Consider the following 27,827-nt stretch of genomic DNA (forward strand, 5'->3'; position numbering starts at 1 on the left):
AGCGAGATGAGCGCCGCAACCCCAGAGTCGGCCACGACTGGACCTAATGGTCAGGGGTCCCTTTACCTTATATTTTGGAAAGATTTTTTCCCCTTTAAATTTTCTGGGGGGCCCTAAGCTACAGCTTGTTGATCTTAGACCTAAATCTGGCAGATGTTTGCATGCAGAAGGTGCCGGGTTCGAGAGCCTGCCTGCCCAGAGGGCCATTTCTGCCAGTCCGTTCCGAGAGGGGACCCGTTGCTGTCGGCACCTCGAGAATCAATGGAGTGTGCTTCCAGGGGTGAAGGGAAAGAGCAGAGGGACCTCTGTTTGGGGTGCAAGTCTGGGCAGGGGGTCTGGGGGTCCTGGGCAGCCCAGACCCCCCCTCCGGTCTCGCCGGCGGGGGCCAAAAGCAAGCAGAGATTGCTGCATAGCAGAGGGTTGGACTAGATGACCCTTGGGTCCCTTATGGCTCTACAATTCTACAATCCTTTCCCGTAAAAGAGCTTCTGCCAGCCAGTGCAGGCGATATTAAGGTAGATGGATGTTTTGACTCAGTGGGAAAACAGCAGCTTCATATCAGTTTCCATTATTGACATTAGTCCTGCGATCCTGGCCTGAAATCCCAGAACGCTGCTGCCAGCCCGTGCAGGCAGTATTGTATTAGATGGATGTTTGGACTCAGCTTCTTATCACCTTCCAATATTGATATTTAGGGCGATTTTTGAAGATTTTAACTGCACACAAAGCTTCCCTGGAAACCACAGGAGTCCCAAGTCGGGTTAAAGACCCCAGCTCTGTCCCCCCTCCTTGCAATTTTGGGCAAGAAACTCAGGACAAAGAGTAAAATTCACAATTTTAATTTCAACACTTGTACAAAAAAGCCACAAAGCTTTGTTTTCAAACACAGTTGCTTTTTTTGGGGGGGGGGTGTTTCTGAAAAGGCCGCAGGTATTCTATAAAAATATGAACCGGGAAACCGGTTCTTTGGTGTAAATTCTGCACGGAGCCACAGCATATCAGGAAAATCATATTTACACATATTTACAACATAAGGCCACTGTCCCAACGTTGGGGGGGGGGGAGTCAAAATACGTCCCTCCCCTGGAGACCAGCAAGCTTTGGAAAGTGGAATGCAATGTCAGAGAGAAGAAGAAGAAAACGATTTTCCTCTATTCCCCCCACGACGTCTTCGAAATGCCCAGAATTTGGGGTCAGATCTGCTCCCCGAAAGGCACAAAAACCCCACACGACCCCCCCAAAAAACTCATTTTCTCTGCCTTCAACAGCGCAAAGGTTCCTTTCTCTCTCCTGCCAAGCTGTTCCGACCTTCTTTTCCCCACCTTAAAAACCCACGGTGTGGATCTTCGCGCCCTGAAACCCAGAGCGGCGAGTTCGAATCCCGTCTCCGCAAAGCTTAGTGGAAATCGGGGGTGGGAGATAAAATCAGGGGGGGGTCACCCCAAAGCTTTCGCTCAACCCCGCAACTTGTCCCGCTGCCTGGGGAATCTCCCCGCCCAGTTTTCTCGCCCGTAGGTGTTGTCGAAAGAAAAACCGGGACTGCCGGATAGTGTCTGAATCACAAGGCAGGTATTCGCCCTTGGGGGGTTCAAGCGTCCCCATTTCCGCCTCCGTAAACCCCGCAGGATCGGTGCCGTCGGTCTGGGACACCCCAAGCCTCGCCTCTGCCGCCTCTGGGGGGTCAAGGAGCCGTCTCCCCGCCGGAGCCCCTCTCCTCGTTCGCACCCAGATCGCGGGGTCTCCTCCTTCCTCGCCCGATCCCGTTCCCGGGAAAGCAAAAGAGATCCATTCAAAGAGATCCAATGGCAGGCGCATCTCAGCAGGTCATGCAACGGGGGCGGATGGCGGCGTCCGATTGGGGATTGGGATCCACCTAGGAAGGAGAGGAGGAGAAAGAGGTGTTAGCAAAGATTCTTCGAATCCCGGACGAGACCCTGGCGGTCATCTAGCCCAACCCGCTTCAAGGCACGGGGTTCGAGAGCGGAGGAGGGCATAGCTGCCAACTGTTCCCTTTCTTAATAATAATAATAATAATTTTTTATTTATACCCCGCCCTCCCCAGCCAAGACTAGGGCGGCTAAAGGGAATTTCCCTTATTCCGAATAGGATTCCTCGCAAGAAAAGGGAAAAATTGACAGCTATGGAGGAAGGGCAGCCCGGCACTCGCTTTAAGGGGTGTCCCCGTCGAAGGGACCTGAGGGGTCACCCAGCCTGTGCAAAGAGCCCCGAAACTCAGGGCCGTGGGTTCGAATCAAGGTCCCTGCATGATATGGGGGTTGGGATGGATGACCACTGGGGGTCCCACACCCAAACAGCCTTACTCCTTCTCCCCACCAGCGAGACAGCCAAGCACGGCCCGCCGCCTTTTGGATGCCAGGGTTTCTAGTCCTCAGTGAGCTCACCTCGGAATAGAGCGGAGGCGGCCGGAAGCGGAATTCCTGGATGTAGGCGAAAAACGGCCCTTCGAGGACGCCAGGGGGGCCACCGTCCTGGCTGGGCGGCGAAAGGGTCTCCAGGGGTCCCTCGCTGGAGACGACGGACGAGTATTCGGGAGGAGCTGCAGAGAGAGCGCAAGGGAAGAGTTATGGGGTTGCTTGGAGCAGGTTTTATTATTTTATTTTATTTTATTTTATTTTGGGACCCCGACTTTTTCACCTCCCCAAGGCGGCTTGGCGCACCTGGTTCTTCCTCCTCCTCCCAACATCCCAGGTGGGATAAGCCTAAAGCCTAAAGCAACCAGGATGCTGTCGGACTACAAGTCCCATCGTCCATGGTCACGCTGGCTATGGATAATGGGAGTTGTAGTCGCTTTTCTAAAAAAGGTCTTCATATAAAATCATATTTTTTTAAAAAAAAAGTTCTTTATATAAAGCTGTTTTATAAGAAAGGTTTGATTGATAGATAGATAGATAGATAGATAGATAGATAGATAGGTTTCCAGCAACTTTACACAGGTTCTTTATATATGCAGTTATTTCGTAAAGTTGCTTTATAAAGTTCCCTTGATAAAAATCGTTTTTTTCAAAAGTTCTTTATATAAAATCATTTTTTAAAAAGTTCTTTATATAAAATCATTTTTTTTAAAGTTCTTTATATAAATTCATCTTTTAAAAAAAGTTCTTTATATAAAGCTATTTTGTAAGAAAAGTTATTCATGTATATATATATATATAGACAGAGGTTTCTGGTCTTTTCTAAAAGACTCCAAATTTGTATCTTTTCTCGATTGGTGCAGATGGGTCTACTCTTGAGTAGGACTTAGCTGGCAAAAACCCTCTGCAACACATGCACAATGTATAAAATTGCTTTGCAAGGTTTCTTTACGGATTTCTTACCTTCAGGCTCTTCGGGAATTCCCATCCGGACCCAATCCAGACTGACGCTGTACTGGCTGCTGACGCTGGAGGTGCGGCTGCCAAAGGGGTGCAGGGGAATCGTGCCGATGACCAGAGGCAGTTCCAGGAACAGCTTCGACGTCCCCGGGATCTCGATGCAGACCTGCCAGGCGGGCAGAAAACGGAAATTTATAAATATAAAAATGAAATAATGGCCTCCTTCGTCTCCCACGGCCCAGATCCGCTGCGGAAAATGAGATCCCCGCTCTGAGAATGGCAGAGAATCGATGCTGAAAACGTAAAACCAGAGAGTTGGAAAGGGACCGAGGGTCATCTAGTCCAACCCTGAAAACCCTGGGTACAGGGCAGTATCTAAATTCAGAAAATACTCTATTTTTCCGTGTATGAGACTATATTTCCCCCCAATAATAATAGTACCAGAATGGGTTACATCTGGGTTTCGGCGCTTGCGCATGTGCAGAAACACTAAATTGCACTTTGCACATGCACAGAAGCACCAATTGCAACCCGCATGGACCACATTCGCAACCCAAGCTTCCACTGTAGTATTATTATTATTATTATTATTATTATTAGAATTTAAATACCGCCTTATACCCTCGGAATCCCTTCCGACTCTCTGAATATCCCAAGTCCGAACTCTCAAAAAGCCCCGAATCAAAACCCCAGCGAGCTTTGCTGCCAGCCTGTGTTGGCGACACCAGGGGGAACAAGCAGCCTGCAATGGCTCTCCGCGGCCCCCTGGAATCACAGAGCGTCCCCCAAAAGAGGTTTGGGGGGTTTCCCAGGACCTCCCTCCCCACGCCAAGCTGGCTCCGACCTCTAGGCTTTGCTGCCGGCCCGTGTCAGTGACACTGGGGTTTCCGGGGGTTCCCCTCCCTGGCCCGCTCCGCCCACTAGGCCCTACTGCCCCTTGGCTCACCTTGAGGGCGTACTCGACGTGGATGATGTGGCACTGGAGGATGGAGGGTCCCACGGGGGGGATCTTGAGGGCCCGGCCGTGCCACACCTCCCTCTTGCCGGCCGCGATGGCGTCGCCCACCATGGAGGCCACCACTGACTTCTTCTGCTTCTTGGTGCCGCGCGCCACAAAGGTCTGGGTCTGGATGATGGCCGCCTTGGGCACCACCGTGCGGGTGCTGCAGTTGTCGATCTCGGCAAAGATGGGGATCACCTCGCCTGTCAAGGAAATGGGCGCATTGCTGCGTTGGCGGGAGCAGGAAAACCCCTTTTTTCAAGGGCCACCCTGTTTCTAACGCCAGGAAAACGTAGCCAGGTTCCCTCTATGGATTTCCGGGTTTTTATTACACTGTTGGCGCCGGTAACGCGAAGGTTGCGGGTTCAAGAGCCGCTGCGTCGCAGCGGGTTGGGCTAGATGACCCACAGGGCCCCTTTGCAACTCTGCAATTTGACATTTTTATCACAGTTCTGCAATGTGTTTTTAAGGTTGCATACTGTGCCCTAGGATCTTCTGATAAGGTGCAGTACATAAATAATAATAATAAGAAGAATAATAAGAATAATAAGAATAATAAGAATAATAAGAATGATAAATAATTATTAAGACATCTGAAAAAATCAGGGAAGTTTTCAATGTTTGAACTTTTATTCTGTTTTTAATGCTCTGTTGAAAGCCGCCCTGAATGGCTGGGGAAACCCAACCAGATGGGCAGGGTATAAATATATTATTATTATTATTATTATTATTATTATTATTATTATTATTGGCAGGGCAAACATTTTAGCTGGACTTTTGGGAAGCGAGGAAATCTGTTGCGGGGAGCGAAGGGCTGGCAGCCAGCTCTCCGTCCTCAGAGGTTATTTTTAACGGAGGCCAGGCAGCCGGCGACGCCTGCATTTTCAGGGGGTCAGGCTGGATGACCACTGGAGGGCCCCGATGCTTCGAAGCCACTGCGTTTCCGCAGGGCCACCGGCTGATTCCCCGCATGCCAACCCTGGAGGCCACAGAGTCAAGTGTCCGGGGTCCTCTGGCCGATGGGCTGAGCTTTACCATGAGCCCCACGCACCCCGATTTCTGCTGCCCCCCACGACTCACCTGGGGTGTAGCCTTTCCGGTCGATCTTGGCCGAGACGGAGACCAGCCCTCGGTTGCAATACCAGGCGCGCGCCAGCTTCTCCTTGGCACCGGCTTGTGGCGCCTGACGGGCACAAGCAGAGAAGACCAATTATTATTATTATTATTAAATCCATTTTCCAGATTAAAATTCGCATCACAACATAATATTCCCAAGAATCTCCTGGACTTTTCCTCCTCCTCTTACTGTTAATCCTTTCCTTCTGCATCCAAATTTTAATATCTCCATTATGTCCAAAGGTCATCGTTACACTACAAGTGTTATTCCAGAAGATATTATTTATTTATTATTATTATTATTATTATTATTATTATTATTATTATTATTATTGGCAAAACGTCCTGGGTTCAAAAAGGGCTGGGAATAGCAGGAAGAAAGGGAGACCCAATGTTGCCAGGCAGCCATAGAATTGCAAAACCGGCATTTTTCTTTTCTTTTTCAATGTTATTTTTATTACGTTAGACCTTTAAACATTTCTCTCCTGCCTTTTGCAATCTTCCTTTTCACCTTAGAATATGTGGTCAGTTGTTTTCTTTAATCTCTTTTTGTAAATTCCGAAAATGCAACAAAGTGTGTGTGTGTGTGTGTGTGTGTGTGTGTGTGTGAATTTCAAAACTTGAAGGAACCCCAAGGTTCATCTAGCCTGACCCCATAATTTGCCCGGCGCGGGGCTCAAACCCGCGACCCCAAAGGTCCTCACGCCCTACCCGAAGCTATCCCGAAGTCGGGGAATTGGTCGCAGAATTGGAGACTCGTAAAGAGACCCCTGGGGGTCATCCAGCCTGACCCGGATGTTGCAGAGGTAGCAATGAGCGAAGGGGGTTTCTTTTAAGGCCCGGTTCTTCCCCTGGTTCCTAATTCGACCCAAATCCCTCCCCAAACCGCTTTGCCAACTCACCAGTAACGCCGGCGTGTTGATATCGATGGGCTCAATAATGGTGAAATCCTTTTTGGCTTTCTTGACGGAGGACCAGGGGCGGTGGAGCTTGGCCTTCACCCAATAGCGAACGCTCCCATGTTTTCCCTCGAAGGAAGTGGCCAAGGATCTGTCAAGGGAAAGGAAAGGAAGTATGAAAAACGAGGCCTAATAATAATAATAATTTATTATTTATACCCCGCCCATCTGGCTGGGTTTCCCCAGCCACTCTGGGCGGCTTCCAACAAAATATGAAAATACAATAGTTCACCCACTATTAAAAGCTTCCCTCAACATTTCCCTCCTGCGAGTCTGGAACCCAACCCAAAATATCTTCCATTTCGTTCTGTTTCACTTTTAATTTGTGCCTTTTTATGTGACGACACGCAAGGCGGTTTAAGGCAACCAAATGTACAAGAAAAAACAGACACCGTAATAAGACGTCGCTTTAAGATGGAACAGTTCCCACCGAATAAAGGGATATTCCGCAATCGGTTAGAATAGCACCCAGTAAAACTGACTCTCCAAACATCGGCAGATGTTTAATAAAACGCTAACTTTAAGATGGAACGGTTCCTATCAAATAAAGGAATATTCCATTATCTATTGGGAGACAAGAGCACCCAGTAAAATTGACTCTCAAAACGTCGGCAGATGTTTAGCCTCAATAAAACGTTCACTTTAAGACGAAACGACTCGTCTCAAATAATAAAGGAACATTCCATAATCTGCAATAGGACCCAATAAAATTAGCTCTCAAAACAATATAATAGCTGGACAGAAATTCGCTCCTGACAATAAATAAATTACTAAACTACAATCCACAAAAGTCACAAGGCATAAAATAACACACAAAACCACGTAAAAGGATCACATTGAGAAACAAAGACGAGTAACTTAGAAAACTATGTTTTTTATTTAAAAAAATGGGTCGGTATTTTGTACTGGGATTTGAAGTTCTTTTTATGTATGAAATTGCCCGAATTTGTTTCATAGAGTTGGAAAGGATTCAAAGGGTCATTATTCCCCCTCCCACCACAAAAAATGCCAATCAGGTACCCCCAGAAATACCTGTGGGGGCATCAGGTTGGGCAAAGGCTGATAGCGAAATGATAATCATAATAAATGCAACGGGGACATGCAATGGCGTCCGCTGCGCGGACATGCAATGGTGTATGGGTTTTTGCCACCAGGTGCAATCGCCCACAAATCAAATAAGAATAATAAGAATAATAATAGTATTTTGAAATAAGTGTTTGACTTACTCTGGCAGCTGGAAAGTAAAAGGGAATTCGTGTCGTCCGGCCTGAAGGACGGTGACGTCTCCGTTGTCTGTTGGGAAAACAAGAAATAAAGGAAGTTGAAATGAATAACAGAGCTTTTTAAAAAAGAAGATGTTTTTCTGGAGCTGTTTTCCTGCAGCGGTCAAACGGGGGAAATTCAACACAACATCCACACTCAGCCCAAAAGCATGTGACTTTTTTTGGCTCCCCATAAACAACCGGGGAAAGTTCAGGCACACACAGCGAAAAGGCACAAAAGGAAGGTATTACACAACGATATTTCTCTCTCCCCCCCCCCCACAAATATATTCGGTTCCTACAGCCCAGGTGCCCTGCAAAGGGGAGTTTTTAACAGAAGGTGCCCCCCTCCAGAATTGCAAATATGCCCCCAAGATATCCCAGGGGTCTTGGAAGAGCCTGGCATTATGTAAGCGCCCAGCTACCAGGAATAGAACCGGCTGGGGCAAAATCTTAGGAAGTTGAGCCGAGGTCAGCAAGGCCAGGAAGGGGGGGGGGGCGTCCCAGACGATAATTTGCCCCCTGGAAAGTTGCAAACAAACATCCCACCCCTATTCCAGAAACCTGCAAATCCTGTTTTCCAACTGGTCTTTCTTAAGGGAAAGCTGGGCCAGAGCATGCAAAGGAATCCTAGAAATGTTGGGAGGGGACCCTCAGAGGTCATCCAGCCCAACCCCCCGCCATGCAACGGGGAAGGATGGCAAAACGGTTCGTCTTCTGCATGCAGAATGCCCCAGATTCAATTTCCAGGCGTGTATGGGGGGGGGGGACGACTCCTAGCCTGGAAATCTCAGAGAGCTGCGACTGCCAGCCTGTGTGGGCAATAAAGGTGGGCTTCATATAAGCTCGAACCCACCACCCAGAGAGTCTCCATCTCTCAGGAAGCAGGAGATATGTTGAGGTGCCTGACTTGTGAGGCTCTGGGGTTCTCTAAGCAGCGGCAGCCCTGGCGGAGGGCTGCTGCCAGCCAGTGCTGGCACTACAGAGCCGGGTCCAAAAGCAGCTTCCCTGTCGAAAGCTCCTCTTTAGGAAGTAGCAGAGCCGCTGCCCTGCTGAGTCGGCACTGCTGAGGTAGAGAGGCTTCGCAAGCAACATAGAGAGAGACAGACTGGGCGCTTGAGCGGCGCTCCCGAGGAGGGGAGAGGAGAGCGCTGCCGGCCCGTGTCGGCCCTACAGAGCTGGCTGGACAAGCAGCTTCCCTTTGGGAAAAAGGAGTTTTTAACGTTGCATTAAAAACTCCGCCGAGGCGGAGAGGCTTTGCGAGAGAGAGACGGATCGCGCCGGGCAAGCAGGCAGGCAGGCGCGCCGGGCTCCCGCGGAGCGCAGGGAGGCGATTGCGCGCTCTGCCCGCGCTCAGAGGACGCCTTACCTGGCGGGGCCAGGAGGGTCTGCCGGTGGCTGAGGAATTCCACCTGGTCGCTGTAGCTCTGCGTGTAAGCGGTGCTGGATCCGGCGCTGCGAGACTCCGTCCAGTGGACTTTGGCCGCGCCTTGCGCATGCAGGTGGAGCGCGCCCAGGCGCGCCGTGCCGGACAACTCCAGCACCACGCGGCCGGCCACGCTCTCCCCGGAGCTGAAGACCGGCGGCGAGGCCACCTCGGGGCAATCCAGCTCCACCGAAAGGCGTTTCACACGGTCGAAAAGCATCCTTGCGGGTCAGCGAGCCTCTCCAACTCTTCTGTGCGCACTGCGCCGCGCGTAAAGCTTTTCAAGGCTCTCCAAACCGCGCCCCCTGGAGCCCAGCGCCCTATGGACGCAGGGGGGGCGGGGCGCGGCAAAAAGCCCTCCCCCAGAACCCCCCCATCCACCCCCCTTTTCCCACCCCCAATGCCCCCAGGTCTGGCCGGCAGCTGCAGGCTTTGGCGAAAACAAGGCAGCGAGCATGCGCGCCCGGGCTGGTCACTTTTGGATAGACTGGAGAGATAAACTTTCCTCCAGTTGGGCAGGGCAGGGAAGGCAAACACAAAGCTGAAAATCCTGAGCCAACAGACAGATATCCATCTCTCCCTCTCTCCGTCTATTTATTTTTCAAATTGTTGGTTCTCTTTGTATCACAACTTAGAAACGTTTCCATTGAATTTGGGGGATTTGTATCGCCGCGTAAAGTTACAAAAAGCAAACGCCAATTGCCCAACGGAAAAGCCGGTGGCGAAGCTATAATTCACCCTCCGACGCACGCCTGTCAATGTATTTATTCTTTCATTTATAAACCGCCCTTTGTCAAGATCAAATCGGGATTGAAAAACGTAACAGCAGTCAGTAAGGAAATATATACAGTAAGAACTATTTCCGCGCCGGTTAAAACCTTCCAGAGAATAAGTTACTGTTGGCCCCTTATTTTTGGCTGAGTGAACTGAAATGATAAAATTCTAGAGTTGGACAGGGACCCCCTGGGGTCATCCAGTCCAACCCGCTGCAAGGCAGGAATATTTGGCCCAATGTGAGACTGGAACCCAGGACCCTGAGGTTAAGTTACTCAGTCGGGCCAGTTTTGCCTACACTGGCTGGCAGAAGTTCTCCAGGGTTTCAGATTTGGTGTGTCCCCCCCCCCCCCAAGCCCTACCTGGAGGCGCCAAGGGGGACGTTTTGCACACCAAGCTCTGCTCCTTCGAAAGGCACTAAGAATCTAGTCCTCATGGTTTACGACCACCAGAAACGGCACAAGGACTGAATCAACAAACAAGCGTTTGCGACGGGTAGTTTCCATTGTGAAGAAACGCAAGCGAAATGCAGAGCGGTGTTAACTGTCGCAACTCCCCGCTGCTTGTTCCCGCATCACGGGGGTTGGGCTGGATGACCCCCGGGGACCCTTCCAACTCTGCAATTCGACCATTAAATTGCAGCTCTTAAGTAACCGACAATTAAATCTGATTTCCCCCCCCCAGAGGTCTGTCTCAAGAAGACAGTTTCCTCTTCTTGCGTAATTCCCGGCTGGATTCCTCGCTTGGAACATAGGACAACTGGCCCATCGGACTAGTATTGCATGCACAGACCAGCAGCAGCAGCGTCCTGATTTAAGCGTCTCTCCCAGCTCTGCCTGGACCCTTCTGCATTCAAAGCAGGTGTTCTAACCCTTTCCTGGAAAATTAAGCTTGCCTCTTACTGAGTTGGACAAAGGGGACCTCAGAGGTGCCTACACTGACTGGCAGCAGCAGGCAAGGGGATATTCCCAGACGCCTTTGTAGGATTGAGCCATGCCATCAACATGTGCCAAGCGGCCTGTCCATTTGAATTCGCCCCCAACCCGCTTTCTGCCCCCCAACCTCCAGACCTGGGCCTGCCCTAGATTCCCACCCACCCCAGTCATTTGATCCCGGGCCAACGGGCTTTGGAAAGAGACGAAAGGTGTGCCTGTGTTTCTCTGCCGGCGGGCAGGACACCTAATCTGGGGCATACGGGGCGTGCCTCTGGGCCCACGCCGAACTCCGTGGGAGGCAGGGGAACTCCTGGCCTCATGGGGCTGAATCGTGCCAGCAGGAAAACCCACGAGAAAGGAGATCCTGTTTGATGGCGGAATGGACTTCATCGCACGGTGCTTTCGCCGGAGGCTTTTCGGTGGATTCCTGCATTGCCCGGGGTTGGGCTAGATGACCGTTGGAGGACCCCATCAAACTCGACAGCTCTGCCATCCAAGTCTAATTCCTCTCTCTCCAGCTTCTTGCAAAGCCCAACCGGCCCAGGGCGAAAATGTAAAATCTCTGGGGGGCTGCAAGCAGACGGCAAGGGGGGTAGGGGTCCCCGAAATCCCTTTTTTGAATCACCCCAGTGTCCTGCTCCCAGCCTGAGAAGATCCCAAGCAAGGTCTCTCACGCCCTGCGGCCTTTATGCACCTCCGACCCCCACAGACAGCGTCGCATAGTGGTTAGAGTGCTGAGCTGTTAGGACCTGGGAGTGAGACCGGGGTTCGAATCGCCACCGAAGCTTCTCTGGGCTGTCTTGAGGCTCTCTCTCGGTGGGGAACTCAGCTAAAGCATCCAGGGCAGAATAAATAAATCAGGTAGACTGCGGCGATCTGTGGAGGCTCCATGCGTCGCCAGAGAAAGGATGAGCCAGGAAAAAAAGAATTTCCAGGGGGAAAGGGGACCAAGAGGGGTAGAAAACAACAACAGCAACACAGAAAACGTTTTGTTTGGAGCAGAAGGGGCAGTCCTTGGCACCAGAGCAAAGGGAGCTGGAGCCATCTGTCCCCTGGCACTGACTTCCACCGACTTTGCTGACCCCTCCTGGCGTCTGCTGAGAACTAAGTTCGAATCCCGGCATGTTGTCTTTGCAAAGGACAATGGTGACGCTTAGTGGCTCAAAAAGGAACAGCGTTGCTCAACAGAGTTACCAAAAAACCAGCCAGAAGTTGTTTTTGCTAAATTGGGCTTAGCAAATACAGTGGTCCCTTGGTTCTCAGACTTGATCCGCTCCGGAAATCCCGTTCCAAAACCAAAGCGTTCCCAAACCAAGGCGCGCTTTCCCATAGGAAGTCATGCAAAACAGATTAATCCGTTCCAGACTTTTAAAAACAACCCCTAAAACAGCAATTGAACATGAATTTTACTCTCGAGACCATTGATCCATAAAATAAAAGCAATAAAATACCATGAATTTTACTCTTGAGACCGTTGATCTGTAATAAAATAAATAAGACCCTAAGCAACTTAAGGTAACGGGGCCCTTTCTATGTCCAGCTGTCCTTTGTCCACAACAAATTGTCACTGTTTTGTGTGTGGAATATATGCTATATGGTAATTGATGGACCTAACGGGTATCTCAAGACATTTGCACGCAACAAAATATGTATTTTATCAAAGTGATTGTTGAACTGATATACAGTTAAGAAGAAGTATATTAATAGTGAAATAATGATGAAGCTCTAACTTAAAATGATTTTTGATTCCTAACAAACTGAATAATGCAAACACGCTGGCGTTTGGCAAGAACAAAAGTTCCTTTGGAAACACAATTGACAAAGACTCCTTATCTAGTCTCTAGATACTTGCTATAACGTGAAATAATAATAGCTGTAAATATATGATGCAAACTACTAAGAATGATAAATAGCAGAATCTAAGCACCCTATATATAAAGGTAAAGGGACCCCTGACCGTTAGGTCCAGTCGTGACCGACTCTGGGGTTGCGGCGCTCATCTCGCTTTACTGGCTGAGGGAGCCGGTGTCATGTGGGTCATGTGGCCAGCAGGACTAAGCCGCTTCTGGCGAACCAGAGCAGCGCACGGAAACGCCGTTTACCTTCCCACCGGAGTGGTACCTATTTATCTACTTGCACTTTGCCGTGCTTTCAAACTGCTAGGTTGGCAGGAGCAGGGACCGAGCAACGGAAGTTCACCCCGTCATTGCGGGGATTTGAACCACCGACCTTCTGGCAAGCCCTAGGCTCTGTGGTTTAGACCACAGCGCCACCCGCGTCCCCCACCATATATATGTACACCCAGTTTTTTCCCCCTTTAAATTTCTTTGGGGGGCCTGCAAGAGAGTGGGGCCTTAAGCTATAGCTTGTTTAGCTTATACGTAAATCCAGCACTGGCATAGATAGATAGATAGATAGATAGATAGATAGATAGATAGATAGATAGATAATAGCTACTGTAGATATAGATAGATACAAGATATATAGATAGATAATAGATACTGTAGATAGATAATAGATACTATAGATAGACGATAGATAGATAATAGATACTGTAGATAGATAGATAATAGATACTGTAGATGGATAGATAATAGATACTGTAGATAGATAGATAGATAGATAGATAGATAGATAGATAGATAGATAATATTTTGGAAATGTACATCCAGGTTTTTTTCCTTCAATTTTTTTGGGGGCCCCCAAGAGAGTGGGGCCCTAAGCTAGAGCTAGTTTAGCTTATACGTAAATCTAGCACTGCTCGAACCCGTGGCTTCAAGCCTCAAGAAAGGAGATTTCGAAGCCCCTCCCAATTCTATGATTCTATGTCTCTCCCCGAGCTTGGGCAGCTGCTGCCAGTCAGGGCAGGCCATATGGGCCCGCCTAAATGGGCAAATATGCCCAGCGATTTCGCGCCAGGAAGCGTCGCCAAGCAGTTATCAGGCGAGTCGTGCCGGATCCAAGCAGCAGCAAGGAGCTTCGGCGTTTACCCAGCCGGCCTGCGTTCGAGTGACGCTGAACAAACATCGTCTCTGAGATCCCCAGAAGGGTTTCTAGGGGGGAAAGAGATGTCGCTGCCTGGAATTGGGCCTGGCAGCTGCGAAAAGGCCAAATTCCACCCTCGCGAGATCCTGAGCAAGGGAACTGGAAATAAAACTGCCAATATATATTGCATATTTCACTTCCAATGTTTTCTTTCGAAATCTTTACGATGTTTGTTCCCTTCGCCGCATCTAATACGCATCCTGCAGCCGACTTCCTTTGCAATGTTATATTTGGAATGTTTTAGTTTCCTGTTAACTTCGTTGCTTTGAATGTGCATTTATACTTGACTTTCTTCGGGAATGTTTGGGTCCAGATTGTCTTATTTGGTGTTTTAGTGTGTTGTGAACCGCTGTGAATTGTTATAACAAGGCGATGATTGGATTGTAATTGAAAATGAATAATAATAATAGTAATAATAATAATAATAATAATAATAATAATAATAATAATAATAATACAACAAAACAGCAAGGAGACGGAGATCTGCCGGGTTGCGAGTGTGGGAACCCCTCTCAAATTATATAGGTGCCCGAGCCCTCACCAAATTCCCCACGAAGAGGATGGGCACCCGCAAATTTTTGCGCCAGGGCCCTGCACCCTGCGTGGCACCCACAAATTTCTGCGACAGGGCCATGCATTTTGTGTGGCACCCACAAATTTCTGCGACAGGGTCATGCACCCTGTGTGGCACCCACAGATTTTTGCGCCAGGGCCCTGCATCCTGCGTGGCACCCACACATTTCTGCGACAGGGCCATGCATTTTGTGTGGCACCCACAAATTTCTGCACCAGAGACAGGCACCCTGCGTGGCACCCACAGATTTCTGCGCCAGGGCCATGCACTCTGCGTGGCACCCACAAATTTCTGCGCCAGGGCATTGCACCCCGCGTGGCACCCATAGATTTCTGCGCCAGGGCCCTGCACCCCACGTGGCACCCACGACGGCGGTGCCAAGCCTGCCCTCCTGCCCTCTTACCTGGGATCAGGTGCGTCTTCCTTCTCAGGTAAGTCTGGAAGGCGGTGTAGTCGCTGTAGATGGTGTTCATGCCCACACTCTTGCCCTCCAGCCAGTGGGCAGTGGCCAGGCCTCTGGCACAGACGGCCAGCGCTCTCACCTTTTTGTTGTTTTGTTGTGGTCGACATTTTATGAATTTCCCGAAAATAACAGAAATGAAAAGAAAAAACAACACAAAATGATCACAGAACGAAAAAACGCACATCATAAAGCAATTTTTAAACTATGTGGTTTTTTTTGCACCACTCCCCTCTCCCGTTCCACTGTTTTATGCCTGTTCCTGCAGGTCTATAAAACCTTATCCAGTTTCAAAACCTCCTTCACCTTCTTACAAGCGTCTTTTGAAAGTTACACTGATGTAGAAATTTATGCAAAAAGCTTAAGAAATACGCATTAAACATTTGCCCTTTTAACACAACACAACAACACAACACAAAGTTCTCTTTCTTCCTCGGGGTTCAAGTTATCTCATTTCTCCTGCATCGTTTGATAATCTATTTTGCCAGTCTTCTTGGTTTTGCTATATAAATCCATCGACTCCTGTAGATCCCAATAGCATAACTTCAGGGTTTTTAAAATAAAAATAATTTTCAACATTCTCTCACCTTGACCCTCTTGACGACGTCCAGCACTACCTGCCCGGAGAGGACCTCTCCGCCCCGGTAGACGGTGCCACCACCGGGGTGGCCATCCAGCTGGACCGCGAAGCCCCTCACCCGGGTGAAGGGGTGCATGGCAAAAAAGGGGGTGCCCCTCTCGCCAGGGAGCCCCGTGGGCACGGTGGCTTGCTGGAAGCTGGCAGACACCCTCAGAAAGGGGCAAATTTTGGGGTGGCAGCTGCTGCTGCTTTGGGGCAAATTGGGCTCCAACTCCTGCGCCTCGGACAGCGCCAGGGCTGAACTGACAGCGACAGGCAAGGAGAGGGAAAGACCTTTGCCAAGACCCCTCCCTCTGCCCCCCCTTCCCTTTCCAAAGCCCTCCTCCTCCTCCTTCAAGGGAGCGTCTTAAAACTACAGGAGCCAGAGAGGCGGCTCCGGGGTGCCAGCTGCCGCAAAGCGCAAGGCCGGAGGGGGCCCTGAGTTCGAATCCTGGTCCCTTTGGGGTGGGGTTTCCCTTTGGCACAGCCGTGGGGTTTTTTGTGGCTCTACAAAAGGGGGCGGGCGCTCAGAGACAAAGCATTGAAAGGAACTCAGTTGACGGCAAATATAACAAGAAAATAAAGGCGCTTTTTAAAATTAAAAAACAAGCTCGTTTCTTCCACTCGAATCCGGGGCTGAATTTCCTCTTACATCCCTCCTGCAAAACGCTCTTGTGGGTGGGGTGGAGTGGGCATCCTCAGTCGGTAGAGCACGAGACTCTGAATCTCAGGGTTGTGGGTTCGAGTCCCGCGCTGGGCAAAAAAAAACCCTGCATTGCAAGGGGTTGGGATGGATGACCACGCGGGGTCTCCTTCAACTTTACGCACTCTTCCCTGGGCCCCTCGCTCTGGCATCAGCTCAGCTGCTGCGACGTTGGCAGCGCCAGAGGAGAGGCGGTTTAGAGGAAGAGACTTCGGAAACTTTCTCAAAAAAAATTGGCAGCGCCCTTATCTCCCAGCTGCAGGAGCGGCTGGCGGGGCGAAAATAAGCCCTGGGACGTGCGGAAGGAGGCGGAAGGGGGGGGGGCACACAGACCGAGGGAACATCGGTTTTTCACATTCCTTCCCTGCCATGCCCGCCCTTGCCACGGGGCCGGGTTCGGCGGAGGCGCGTTTTTGCGCAGGAGGAGAATTTGTGGCTCCGGGGTTTGGGTGCGAAGGAGGGGGGAAAACGAAGGCGAGAAACGACAAGGGGTCGCCCCCTCTCCCTGCTGCCGGGGAACAGAAGCCAGGGGTTTGGTTTCAGCCCTGGGGATGCGGTGGAGAGTTTTGGGGGCTTGGGAATAGGCGTTTCCTAGAAGTACGTGGAAACAGGTCCTCAGGGTCTTGGTCTTACGCACTCAGGGTCTCACACACTTCCCTGGGTCTCACTGGTGCCAAACACCTAAACAGATTACAGTGGTACCTCGGGTTACATACGCTTCAGGTTACAGACTCTGCTAATCCAGAAATAGTGCTTCAGGTTAAGAACTTGGCTTCAGGATGAGAACAGAAATCGGGCTCCGGCAGCAGCAGGAGGCCCCATTAGCTAAAGTGGTGCTTCAGGTTAAGAACAGTTTCAGGTTAAGAACGGACCTCCGGAACGAATTAAGTACTTAACCCGAGGTACCATTGTAAAAGGACTTCTTTGGTCGTAACCTTGGTGAATAACCGTGTGAGGCTGTGGCAAAATAGGCGAACGCTATTCCATGAAATGACCTTAACATATTGGAGAACTGGGCACAAGCTAACCAAGCGAGTTTCCGCAGGGACAAAGGTTAGGTTCCTCGCTTAGGCAGGAAGAAGCAGATGTGCAAATGTTGGATGGGGATACCTGGCTCACGAGTAGGACACGCGAAAAGGATCGAGGGGTCTGGGTGGACCACAAGCTGAATGTGAGCCCACCGTGTGATGCAGCAGCAAAAAAAGCGAATGCTATTCTAGGCTGCATCTGCAGAAGTCTAGTGTCCAGATCAGGGGAAGTCATTTTTGTTGTTGTTGTTGTTTAGTGGTGTCCGACTCTTCCGAGTCACATTGTGCTCAGAGTAGACCCAGGTCTATTCAGGTTCATTGTTGTTGTTGAGTCGTTTAGCTGTGCCCGCCTCTTCTTGACCCCCTGGACCAGAGCACGCCAGGCCCTCCTGTCTCCCACTGCCTCCCACAGTTTGGTCAAACTCATACTGGTCTCTTCGAGAACACTGTCCCACCATCTCGTCCTCTGTCGTCCCCTTCTCCTTGCGCCCTCCATCTTTCCCAACATCGGGGTCTTTTCCAGGGAGTCTTCTCTTCTCATGAGGTGGCCAAAGTCTTGGAGCCTCAGCTTCAGGATCTGTCCTTCCAGTGAGCACTCAGGGCTGATTTCCTTCAGAATGGAGAGGTTTGATCTTCTTGCAGTCCGTGGGACTCTCCAGAGTCTCCTCCAGCACCAGAATTCAAAAGCATCAATTCTTTGGCGATCAGCCTTCTTGATGGTCCAGCTCTCACTTCCATACATCACGACTGGGAAAACCATAAGTGACCACAGAGCATATATTCAACACATATTCTGCATGGACCGGTTGCAGGGCAACATGTGCAAATGGCTTGAGATACCTCTGAGGTCCATAAATGACCATAGAGAATATATTCAACACAAAAAACAGCAGCAATTTGTTGTGGACAAAGGACTGCTGGACATATAAGGGGCCCCATTCCCTTCAGGAGCTGAGGGCCGCATCAAACCTCAATCCGGCCCTGGATGCGAGCAATCAAAATATCCCACCCACCTTGCCTAACAGTAGAGCCGGCTCTGAACGGCAGCAGCGAGGCCGAAAACAAATGAATTGAGGTGGCCAAAAGGCGAAATAGACATATGGGGTTTATTCGGTCAGGCAGACGTTTGCAGGGATGATTTTCTTCCGGAGGGAATAATTCGGCAAGGTGCCCAGGGGGAGGCTGCTTCTCTGGTTGTCCCCCACCACCAGGGTGATGGGGCCTCCATACTTGTTGGTGTAGGCCTCTTTCTGCTCCGTGCTGAACCAGCGCCGGTCCTTCCAGGGGTGGACCAGGTGGGAATACTTAATCTGGGAAGGAAAGAGAGAGAGGGAGAGAGAGAGGGAAGGAACTTAAAGCAGGAATGGAGAGAGCTTGCTTGTTCAGGCTGTCGCAGGAAACCCCCCCCCCCCAATCATTCAGTTTGTACAAACTTCACACACACTCACACACTACATACGCTACGCTTCTGTTATAAATTCATAGAAAATCAACCATACCTCGGATTTGCACTGTTCCACTTTTATTTTACTCCATGAAGGAAGGACTACAAAATGGGGAAGGTTTGATACAGGGCAGCCATAATCCCTTCACCATCCCAGCACATCCACAGGAGCCCTGCCCAGTTGCTATGCCAACCCTGATGGTCCCAGACAGAAGACCATCAAGATCACAAAGAACTTGCATATGGGAGTGGATTCAGCATGGACTGGAACAAAGGACAATAATCAGCTCTTCCCTCTGCGGGCAGGAAACTGCAAACTCCCCTTTGTCTCCTGGAAGTGACTCATGGGGAGGGGGAAAGGAGGAACCAGCCAGGTGACAGGACACTCAGGTTACCTTCACAACTCCTCCCTCAACCCCTCCTTTCTGTGATGTATGCATGATGTCTCTGGGGGTGGTCTTGATCTACAGGGTGGCAATTTCAAAAGTTTTTATAAGGTCTTGCACACCATCTTTCTGGGTCTTTCCTCTCTCCTGCAGGTGAGGGGAATACCCTGTTGCAACAGTTCAATAAAGGCCGAGCCTACAGGCTGCTGTTTTGCTTCAAGTTACCCTGGTTGGTGTCTTTGTTTTTGTCCAAGGGAGCCCTCGGATTTTCCCGTTAACAGGGCCAACAGCCCATCTAGGGGGCTAGTCCTCATGGTTTGAGTTGGCACCCTGGCTGGCCGGACGCTAAGATGCTTCCTGACCTTCTGTAGCTCCTCCTCAGGGACCTGGCACTTCGCCTGGCAGTAAGGAAGCAGCATGTCCTGGGTGCTGGTGGTGAGGCCCTCGGGCGCTGAGAGAGAGAGAGGGAAAAGAGGGGTCAGCAGACTTTTTCAGCAGGGGGCCGGTCCACTGTCCCTCAGACCTTGTGGGGGGCCGAGCTATATTTTTGGGGAAATAAATGAACAAATTCCTATGCCCCACAAATAACCCAGTATCCCAGGTGTGGTCTGACCAAGGCAGAAGAGAGAGGGACTAGGACTTCCCCATCACCTCCTGGCAAATAGAAGGGGAAGAAATGGAGGCAGTGAGAGATTTGACTTCCTTGGGCTCCATGATCACTGCAGATGGTGACAGCAGCCACGAAATTAAAAGACGCCTGCTTCTTGGGAGAAAAGCAATGACAGCATCTTAAAAAGCAGAGACATCACCTTGCCAACAAAGGTCCGTACAGTGGTACCCCGGGTTAAGTACTTAATTCGTTCCGGAGGTCCGTTCTTAACCTGAAACTGTTCTTAACCTGAAGCACCACTTTAGCTAATGGGGCCTCCTGCTGCTGCCACGCAATTTCTGTTCTCATCCTGAAGCAAAGTTCTTAACCCGAGGTTCTATTTCTGGGTTAGCGGAGTGTGTAACCTGACGCGTCTGTAACCTGGGGTACTACTGTATAGTTCAAGCTCTGGTTTTCCCAGTAGTGGGACTCAACAACAATGATAATAAATAGATAACAAGAAAAATGCTCTCCTGATTGCTGAGTCTTCTCTCTCCCTATCCGAATGAGACACCGACCCGGGGTTTGGCAAACCGCGTCTTCCGGCCCCCAAAACCCCATTATTACCGGGATAATTGAAAGGGATGTTGCTCTTCATGATCTTCCACTTGTTCACGTCCAATTTGTGGGTCTCGGGGGGCGGCTGATAGTCCTCGTGTTGCGTGGTGCAGAAGTAGGCATAGCGGTTGTCGCCCAAGGTCAAGACTTTCCGGGGTTTGGGGTTCGCCTGGGACGCCGGCTCCTCCCGGTTCGGCTGGGCAGAGAAGACACGAGAGTCGCGGGTTTGAGTCCCGCGCCGGGCAAAAAGATCCCTGCGTCACGGGGGGCCAGGGACCCCCGGGGATTTTGCTACCTCTCTGTAGTAATGACGGTGGTTGGTGGTGGTGGCGGCGTTTTGCCTGTTCCTCTCGGGGTCCCGATCCCCTCTGAGAATGGAGGACTCATTCTTCCTCGCCGTGATGATGCGCAACGGTCCTAGGGACATCCCGGCAGAAGAAACAATCAGGTTTTTGCTTTTCCTTCTCCCGCCCTGATCCCCTTTCCTTTCGTGCCGTGTTTAGGGAAGCTTTAAATTGTAGTGATCAGGTGGGATGGCTATGAGGAATTATAACAAATATAGAGTAAGCCACCTGTGTCAGCAATGAAAGCATTGCCTTGGCTGGGTTTAAACTATTTTGATATGATTAGACACAATCAGGTGCGGGGTTTTTGTTTTTCCTTCTCCCGCCCTGATCCCCTTTCCTTTCGTGCCATGCTTAGAGAAGCTTTTAATATTTGGTGAATTATTGTATTTTAATATTTTGCTGGAAGCTGCCCATTGGTGGCTGGGGAAGCCCAGCCAGATGTGTGGGGTATAAATAAATGATGATGATGATGATGACAGCTTTCCAATGGCCAGGGTATAAATGGGTGGGTTATAAATATATTATTATTATTATTATTATTATTATTATTATTATTATTATTATTATTATTATGGCTTTCCAATGGCCGGGGCCTGTTTTATTTTTAAGCTGCTCTGGAAAAGATTATTGCCCCAAGAAACCCGCTTTCGATTGCGGGATCGCTCCCTGGAGTTTTATGGGAGGCAAGAAATAAATGGAGAAATTATCTGAACCGGTCTCCGACCTCTGGGCAACCTCATCCAATGACACTCTACTCAAGAGTAGACCCTGTTGCACCCGAGTTCAGTTGTGCGCATCTCATCTCAGGGGTCTGAGTGCGAGCAAACCATTCTGTTTCCGTGGGGAGCGCGGCTAAGCGGTCCCTGAGCATGCACAGAGTTCCACCCTCCTCTTTGACGTATGTTAAAAAGCAAACAGCCAGAAGAAGCAGCTTGGGGGTGCGGAGGGAATAGCAATGGGGTGTCCGGACTTGAACCCGGTTCTCCTGACCTGGGTCCCTCCAGGGATACGCTTCAGACATGACGGTGGTAAAGTCTTGTCTCCCGTCTCCGGGCCGGATATTCGTCAGGCGAACCTGGGCGGCTGCGCTCTCTGGGTCATAGCTGTGGGCGAGAGACCGGCAGAGAGGAAAAAGAACATCGGCTCAGCACATCGTTTTCCTGAATTGTCTTGGTTTTTAAATAGAATAATAAAATTTAAAATAATAGTAATTATTTTTAATTATTATTAGTTTGCTTCTTTATCTTGCCCAGGGCAGTGCAATGCAACTTACAGCCAGACAAACAGACCCAAAACCACCCCCCAGATATACATTAAAACCAATGGGGTGGGGAATAAATATCCTGCCCACTGTAGAGTTCAAAGGGACCCTGAGGGGCATCTAGACCAACCCCGAATAGGCAGCCATCCCATACATAAATTGAACCCGCAGCCTTGGCAGCCCTGTTTAGGGAGGTTTTTAACGTCTGATGTTTTATTGTGCTTTTATTATCCTGTTGGAAGCCGCCCAGAGTGGCTGGGGAGGCCTGATCAGATGGGCGGGGTATAAGTAAGTTATCGATATCGATACCGTTAATAATTTACACCCTGCCCATCTGGCTGAGTTTCCCCAGCTTCCAACAAAAGATTAAAAATACCCTTTTTTGACACCTGGGAATTTCAGTCTGAATTTTCCCCAACAGAAAGGACTCTGGGTTTTCCCCCCAGTTGGTCCTTTTCCAACTCCGTTTTGAGGAGAGGCGACCAGAACGGCTCCGAATGCAACGGTTGCACCGCCCGTTTTCACAGCGGCAAATCGAAAATCTGGAAACCTGCAGCCTGGAGGTCCGCCCTTACCGCTGGCTGTCCGATTCCTTGGGGGTGTAGGCCCGCTTTTGCTCGGTCAGCATCTGGTGGCACCGGGGGTCTCCGAAGACGACCGACACCAGATTCTGCAACGGAGAGTGTGCAGAGTGCATTCAGGGGGTGTTTTCATAGCATCATCATAATAATTTATTATTTATACCCCGCCCATCTGGCTGAGTTTCCCCAGCCACTCTGGGCGGCTCCCAATCAAATGTTAAAAACAATACAGCATTACATATTAAAAACTTCCCTGAACAGGGCTGCCTTCAGATGTCTTTTAAAGATAGGATAGCTGCTTATTTCCTTCACATCTGACGGGAGGGCATTCTGCAGGGCGGGCACCACCACCGAGAAGGCCCTCTGCCTGGTTCCCTGTAACCTCACTTCTCACAGTGAGGGAACCGCCAGAAGGCCCTCGGTGCTGACCTCAGTGTCCGGGCTGAATGATGGGGGTGGAGACGCTCCTTCAGGTATACTGGACCGAGGCCGTTTAGGGCTTTAAAGGTCAGCACCAACATTTTGAATTGTGCTCGGAAATGTACTGGGAGCCAATGTAGGTCTTTCAGGACCAGTGTTATATGGTCTCCACTCCCAGTCCCCAGTCTAGCTGCCACATTCTGGATTAGTTGCAGTTTCCAGGTCAGCTTCCAAGGGAGCCCCACAGAGAGCGCATGGCAGTAGTCCAAGCGGGAGATAACCAGAGCATGTACCACTCTGGCGAGACAATCTGCGGGAAGGGAGGGTCTCATCCTGCGTCCCAGATGGAGCTGGTGGACAGCATCACAGAAGGGACCACAAGCATCACCCATAATAATATTTTTAATATTTATTTATACCCTACCCATCTGGCTGGGTTGTCCCTGCTGCTCTGGACGGCTTCGAATACATATAAAAACCACAGCAAAACAGCAATACCAAAATGACGCGCTGATTTTAAAATGAGCAACTTTTACCAAACAAAGCAATATTCAATAATCCGTTAAACAGCAACGCTAAATAGCAGCACGCGATAATTAAATAGTTTACAATTGCTGAACTGCAACCGGTGAAAATGACAGCATGAAACCGCATAAAAGGATCAAACTGAGGAACAGGGATGCGCAACCTATGAAAACCATTTTTTTTTGGTAAAATCTCACTGAAATCCAACCACCTGAAATGCAGGAATCATAGAATCATAATAATTTTAAAAATCAGAATTAATTGCCAGTTCATTAACAACTGCAATTGAATTGTAGAATTGCAGAGTTGGAAGGGACCCCCGGGAGGTCATCCATCCCAACCCCCTGCAATGCAGGAATCTTTTGCCCGGCGGCGTGGAACTCAAACCCGCAACCCTGGGACGAAAAGCCTTGTTTTCTGCCCTTTCATGGATCCGATTCTGACCTTGCAGGGGCTGGACTACAGGACCTTTGGGAGCCCTTCAAACTCTGCGATTCTGTGAGCTATAGCCCCATTTTATCCCCTCCGGGGACGCCAAATTGGATCGCCACTAAGTGGGGATTCGAACCCAGGCCTCCCAGCACCCTAACCACTACCCCACGCTGCCTGGGGTAGCCGGTTTTTCCAGGATCCCGTAGGCTTTACCTTGTCAAAGTGCTTTTCGGCAGGGGGCGCCCATTGCCCCGTGTAGTAAGTCTGGTACGTGGTCCCAAAATCGTGGCAGCAGTGGCCTCTCAGGGGAGACTTTCCTCCTGGCAAGGAAAAAGGAGGCGATTTTCTTCATACGTGGAAGCGAGAGAGTTTGGGGGAAACGACAGGAGCTTTTAAAAGATGTTTAAAGTCATTATACCAAATTTAAAAATTAAAAATTAAAAACCCTTCCTAAGCAGAGCTTCCATGGACAGATGCAGTCTACCTTGGGTGGCTTTCAAAAGCCAGAATTCTTATTAAAAATGGCTTTAAAATAGACAACTGATCTCAGTTAAAAGCTGTTTAACGTGTTTAAAATGCCGTTGGAAGAACCTAAGGGTTTTGTATTGATCATGTCTTCCTTCCAGGAGTGAGCGAGATTCGCACCCAAGAGCCCTCACCCTTCCTGAGAGAAGCATCGAATGTCTCCTAATTCTAAAGGGGGTTTGTCTCCTCCCCAAATTTTCCCCAACTCTAACAGGAGTCTGTCTCCTCTCTGAATTTCCCCCAATTCTAAAGGCATCCAAGTTGGCATCCAGTGGCAGGCAGTTCCACGGGTGAACTCGGAAAGAAGGCCTTTCCAACCCCTCGTCCCCAAACCCATTGGTGTTTCTCCCCGGCTCCCCCCCCGGGCACCCCAAAGCACCGGGTGCCCCCCGTGGCAACGCACCCAGGTGTTGACTGGGCGCCTTTTGGGCCGGCTCCATCCTCCCGTGGCTGGGGTACGATTCCTGGTAGAGCGAGGCGGGCAGCGGCTGCTTGTCCTTGTCCCCGCTGGGCACGCTGTCGTCCCACTTGTCCACCCGCCGGGGGGCGTCGTGGGGCAGGGGGGGCGGGTAGGGGTAGCTGTCCCGGGTGACGGAGGTGCAGGTGCCCTGGCGAAGGTCTCGGTGCATCTGCAGGTGGGGCGAGGGTGGCCGGGTGGGCACCTTCGCCTCCAGCCCCCGGGGTGGGTACGAGAGGTACGTCTCTGAGCGGGTATCCCAGGCAGAGGGGTCCATGTCCTGGTTGAGGACCCCCGCGCACTTGGGGGGCCGGATGGCCTGGCTGCGGAAGCTGCCCCACCGCGGCGGGTAGTCGATGCGGTAAGGCGAGATCAGGGTGGCACCTTCTGGGCGACGGTCGCCGCCCAGCTGGAAGTGCGAGGCTTGCAGGAAATGGGTGCTGGCCAGGCGAGAGGGGGTCCTAGGCACCTTGCGGACCTCCGTGACGCGGCCTGGGTTGGGGGGCGCCGTCCGGGGGTCCCCCGGGCACCAGCAAAGCGGCACCATCTTCTCAGAGGGCGTCAATGTGCCAGGGGTCTGCGGGAAATCGGACCCCGGTGTCCGGACACCCCCCTTGATTTGGGTTTACAAGCTCTGGTGCGCCCCCAAATCTTCCACATTCCCCATATGCATTGCTTTATTAAAAAAGTGGGGTGTGGCACCCCCTTTTAAAGCGCTCTTTGGGGCACGCGAGAAGCCCTGTTTTGCAAGGCTTTTCCGAGGGCTCAAAGGCGTCCCGGGGCGGAATATGGCTTCCTGGATTGTGAGGTCATAGGAAGGGTGGTGAGGTCATAGGGGGAAATGGTGAGGTCATAGGGAAGTAACGGGGGTCACCCGGACGGAGCCTTTCTTTTAGGGGTTGTCGGAGTGGAAAGAGCGAAGGGTTTAATCCATTGAAGGGTTTAATCCATCGGTTGATTTAATCTGTTTATTTAATTTAATCTATTGATTTAAATCTATTGATTTAATCTATTGATTTAAATCTATTGATTTAATCTATTGATTTAAATCTATTGATTTAATCTATTGATTTAAACTATGAAAGAGCTATGAAAGGGCTAGAGGGGTCTCAGAGGTAGAAAAGGGGTAGAGCTCTGTGGCCCCTCTACCTCTTTCCTAACTCTGATACCCCTCTACCCCTTTCCTACCTCTGATACCCCTCTACCCTTTTCCTAGCTCTATGACCCCTCTACCTCGTTCCTACCTCTGAGACCCCTCTACACTTTTCCTAGCTCTGTGGCCACTCTAACCCTATTCTACCTCTGACACCCCTCTATACTTTTGCTAGCTCTGTGGCCCCTCTACCCCTTTCCTACCTCTGAGACCCCTCTACATCTTTCCTACCTCTGAGACCCCTGTATCCTTTCCCTACCTCTGAAACCCCTCTATCCTTTTCATAGCTCTGTGGCCCCTCTACCCCTTTCCTACCTCTGGGACCCCTCTACACTTTTCATAGCTCTGTGGTTCCTCTGCCCCGAGGCCCCTTCTATCCTTTTCCTAGCTCTATGGCCACTCTGCCCCTGAGGCCCCTCTAACCTTTTTCTAGCTCTATGACCACTCTGCCCCCCCTGAGGCCCCTCTACACTTCTCCTAGCTCTATGGCCCCTCTGCCCCCCCCCCGAGGCCCCTCTACACTGCTCCTAGCTCTATGGCCACTCCCCCCCAGGCCCCTCTACCCTTCTCCTAGCTCTATGGCCACTCCCCCCCCCAAGGCCCCTCTACATTTCTCCTAGCTCTATGGCCACTCCGCGCCCCCCCCCGAGGCCCCTCTACCCTGCTCCTAGCTCTATGGCCACTCCGCGCCCCCCCCCCAGGCCCCTCTACCCGTCTCCTAGCTCTATGGCCACTCCTCTCCCCCCCCGGCCCCTCTACCCTGCTCCTAGCTCTATGGCCACTCCGGCCCCCCCCCGAGGCCCCTCTACGCGTCTCCTAGCTCTATGGCCACTCCTTCCCCCCCCCAGGCCCCTCTACCCTGCTCCTAGCTCTATGGCCACTCCGCGCCCCCCCCCCGAGGCCCCTCTACCCTTCTCCTAGCTCTATGGCCACTCCGCGCCCCCCCCCGAGGCCCCTCTACCCTTCTCCTAGCTCTATGGCCACTCCGGCCCCCCCCCGAGGCTCCTCTACTTTTCTACTAGCTCTATGGCCACTCCTTTCCCCCCCAGGCCCCTCTACCCTGCTCCTAGCTCTATGGCCACTCCGCGCCCCCCCCCGAGGCCCCTCTACCCTGCTCCTAGCTCTATGGCCACTCCGGCCCCCCCCCCCGAGGCTCCTCTACTTTTCTACTAGCTCTATGGCCACTCCTTTCCCCCCCCAGGCCCCTCTACGCTGCTCCTAGCTCTATGGCCACTCCGCGCCCCCCCCAGGCCCCTCTACCCTGCTCCTAGCTCTATGGCCACTCCGCGCCCCCCCCCGAGGCCCCTCTACCCTGCTCCTAGCTCTATGGCCACTCCGGCCCCCCCCCGAGGCCCCTCTACGCGTCTCCTAGCTCTATGGCCACTCCTTTCCCCCCCCAGGCCCCTCTACCCTGCTCCTAGCTCTATGGCCACTCCGGCCCCCCCCCGAGGCTCCTCTACTTTTCTACTAGCTCTATGGCCACTCCTCTCCCCCCCAGGCCCTTCTACGCTGGTCCTAGCTCTATGGCCACTCCGCGCCCCCCCCCGAGGCCCCTCTACGCGTCTCCTAGCTCTATGGCCACTCCTTCCCCCCCCCAGGCCCCTCTACCCTGCTCCTAGCTCTATGGCCACTCCGCGCCCCCCCCCGAGGCCCCTCTACCCTGCTCCTAGCTCTATGGCCACTCCGCGCCCCCCCCCCCCGAGGCCCCTCTACCCTTCTCCTAGCTCTATGGCCACTCCGCCCCCCCCCCGAGGCCCCTCTACGCTTCTACTAGCTCTATGGCCACTCCTCTCCCCCCCAGGCCCTTCTACCCGTCTCCTAGCTCTATGGCCACTCTGCCCCCCCTCTGAGGCCCC

At 51.3% G+C, this 27,827-nt stretch overlaps 2 protein-coding genes across 3 annotated transcripts; both read right to left on the reverse strand.

The window, feature by feature from the left end:
- Positions 1 to 823: 823 nt before the first annotated feature.
- Positions 824 to 15,792, reverse strand: ARRDC2 (arrestin domain containing 2). 2 transcript variants are annotated; one of them, XM_083484035.1, is made up of 9 exons: positions 15,471 to 15,792; positions 14,827 to 14,965; positions 7,634 to 7,700; positions 6,351 to 6,498; positions 5,413 to 5,515; positions 4,279 to 4,535; positions 3,336 to 3,498; positions 2,403 to 2,557; positions 824 to 1,873 (listed from the first exon to the last, which is right to left on the reverse strand). In XM_083484035.1, the coding sequence occupies exons 1-9, from the start codon at positions 15,597 to 15,599 to the stop codon at positions 1,817 to 1,819; spliced, it is 1,218 nt and encodes a 405-aa protein (XP_083340161.1). In that variant the 5' UTR covers positions 15,600 to 15,792; the 3' UTR covers positions 824 to 1,816. The 2 variants fall into 2 exon arrangements, with proteins under 2 accessions (XP_083340161.1, XP_083340160.1); XM_083484034.1 differs by lacking the exons at positions 14,827 to 14,965; positions 15,471 to 15,792 and adding an exon at positions 9,039 to 9,359.
- A 2,530-nt stretch (positions 15,793 to 18,322) lies between these two features.
- Positions 18,323 to 25,601, reverse strand: SAXO5 (stabilizer of axonemal microtubules 5). The gene is made up of 8 exons (XM_083483514.1): positions 24,765 to 25,601; positions 24,050 to 24,156; positions 22,454 to 22,548; positions 21,608 to 21,720; positions 20,566 to 20,687; positions 20,280 to 20,466; positions 19,426 to 19,514; positions 18,323 to 18,543 (listed from the first exon to the last, which is right to left on the reverse strand). The coding sequence occupies exons 1-8, from the start codon at positions 25,363 to 25,365 to the stop codon at positions 18,340 to 18,342; spliced, it is 1,518 nt and encodes a 505-aa protein (XP_083339640.1). The 5' UTR covers positions 25,366 to 25,601; the 3' UTR covers positions 18,323 to 18,339.
- Between the last annotated feature and the right edge of the window lie 2,226 nt (positions 25,602 to 27,827).

This window comes from Podarcis liolepis (genome assembly GCF_965112155.1).
Source record: "Podarcis liolepis genome assembly, chromosome: 18".
NCBI lineage: Eukaryota > Metazoa > Chordata > Lepidosauria > Squamata > Lacertidae > Podarcis > Podarcis liolepis.

What these genes read in the sequence shown, in the direction of transcription:
- ARRDC2 (XM_083484034.1), bottom strand. Translation starts at nt 9,315, where the DNA reads ATGCTTTTCGACCGTGTGAAACGCCTTTCGGTGGAGCTGGATTGCCCC. An exon ending in ACGTCGAGTACGCCCTCAAG is followed by an intron (nt 3,499 to 4,278) that starts GTGAGCCAAGGG and finishes CCCGCCTGGCAG; the next exon opens with GTCTGCATCGAGATCCCGGG. An exon ending in AATTCCCGAAGAGCCTGAAG is followed by an intron (nt 2,558 to 3,335) that starts GTAAGAAATCCG and finishes CTCTCTCTGCAG; the next exon opens with CTCCTCCCGAATACTCGTCC.
- SAXO5 (XM_083483514.1), bottom strand. Translation starts at nt 25,365, where the DNA reads ATGGTGCCGCTTTGCTGGTGCCCGGGGGACCCCCGGACGGCGCCCCCC. An exon ending in GGCGCCCAGTCAACACCTGG is followed by an intron (nt 24,157 to 24,764) that starts GTGCGTTGCCAC and finishes TTTCCTTGCCAG; the next exon opens with GAGGAAAGTCTCCCCTGAGA. An exon ending in ACCGTCATTACTACAGAGAG is followed by an intron (nt 20,467 to 20,565) that starts GTAGCAAAATCC and finishes TTCTCTGCCCAG; the next exon opens with CCGAACCGGGAGGAGCCGGC.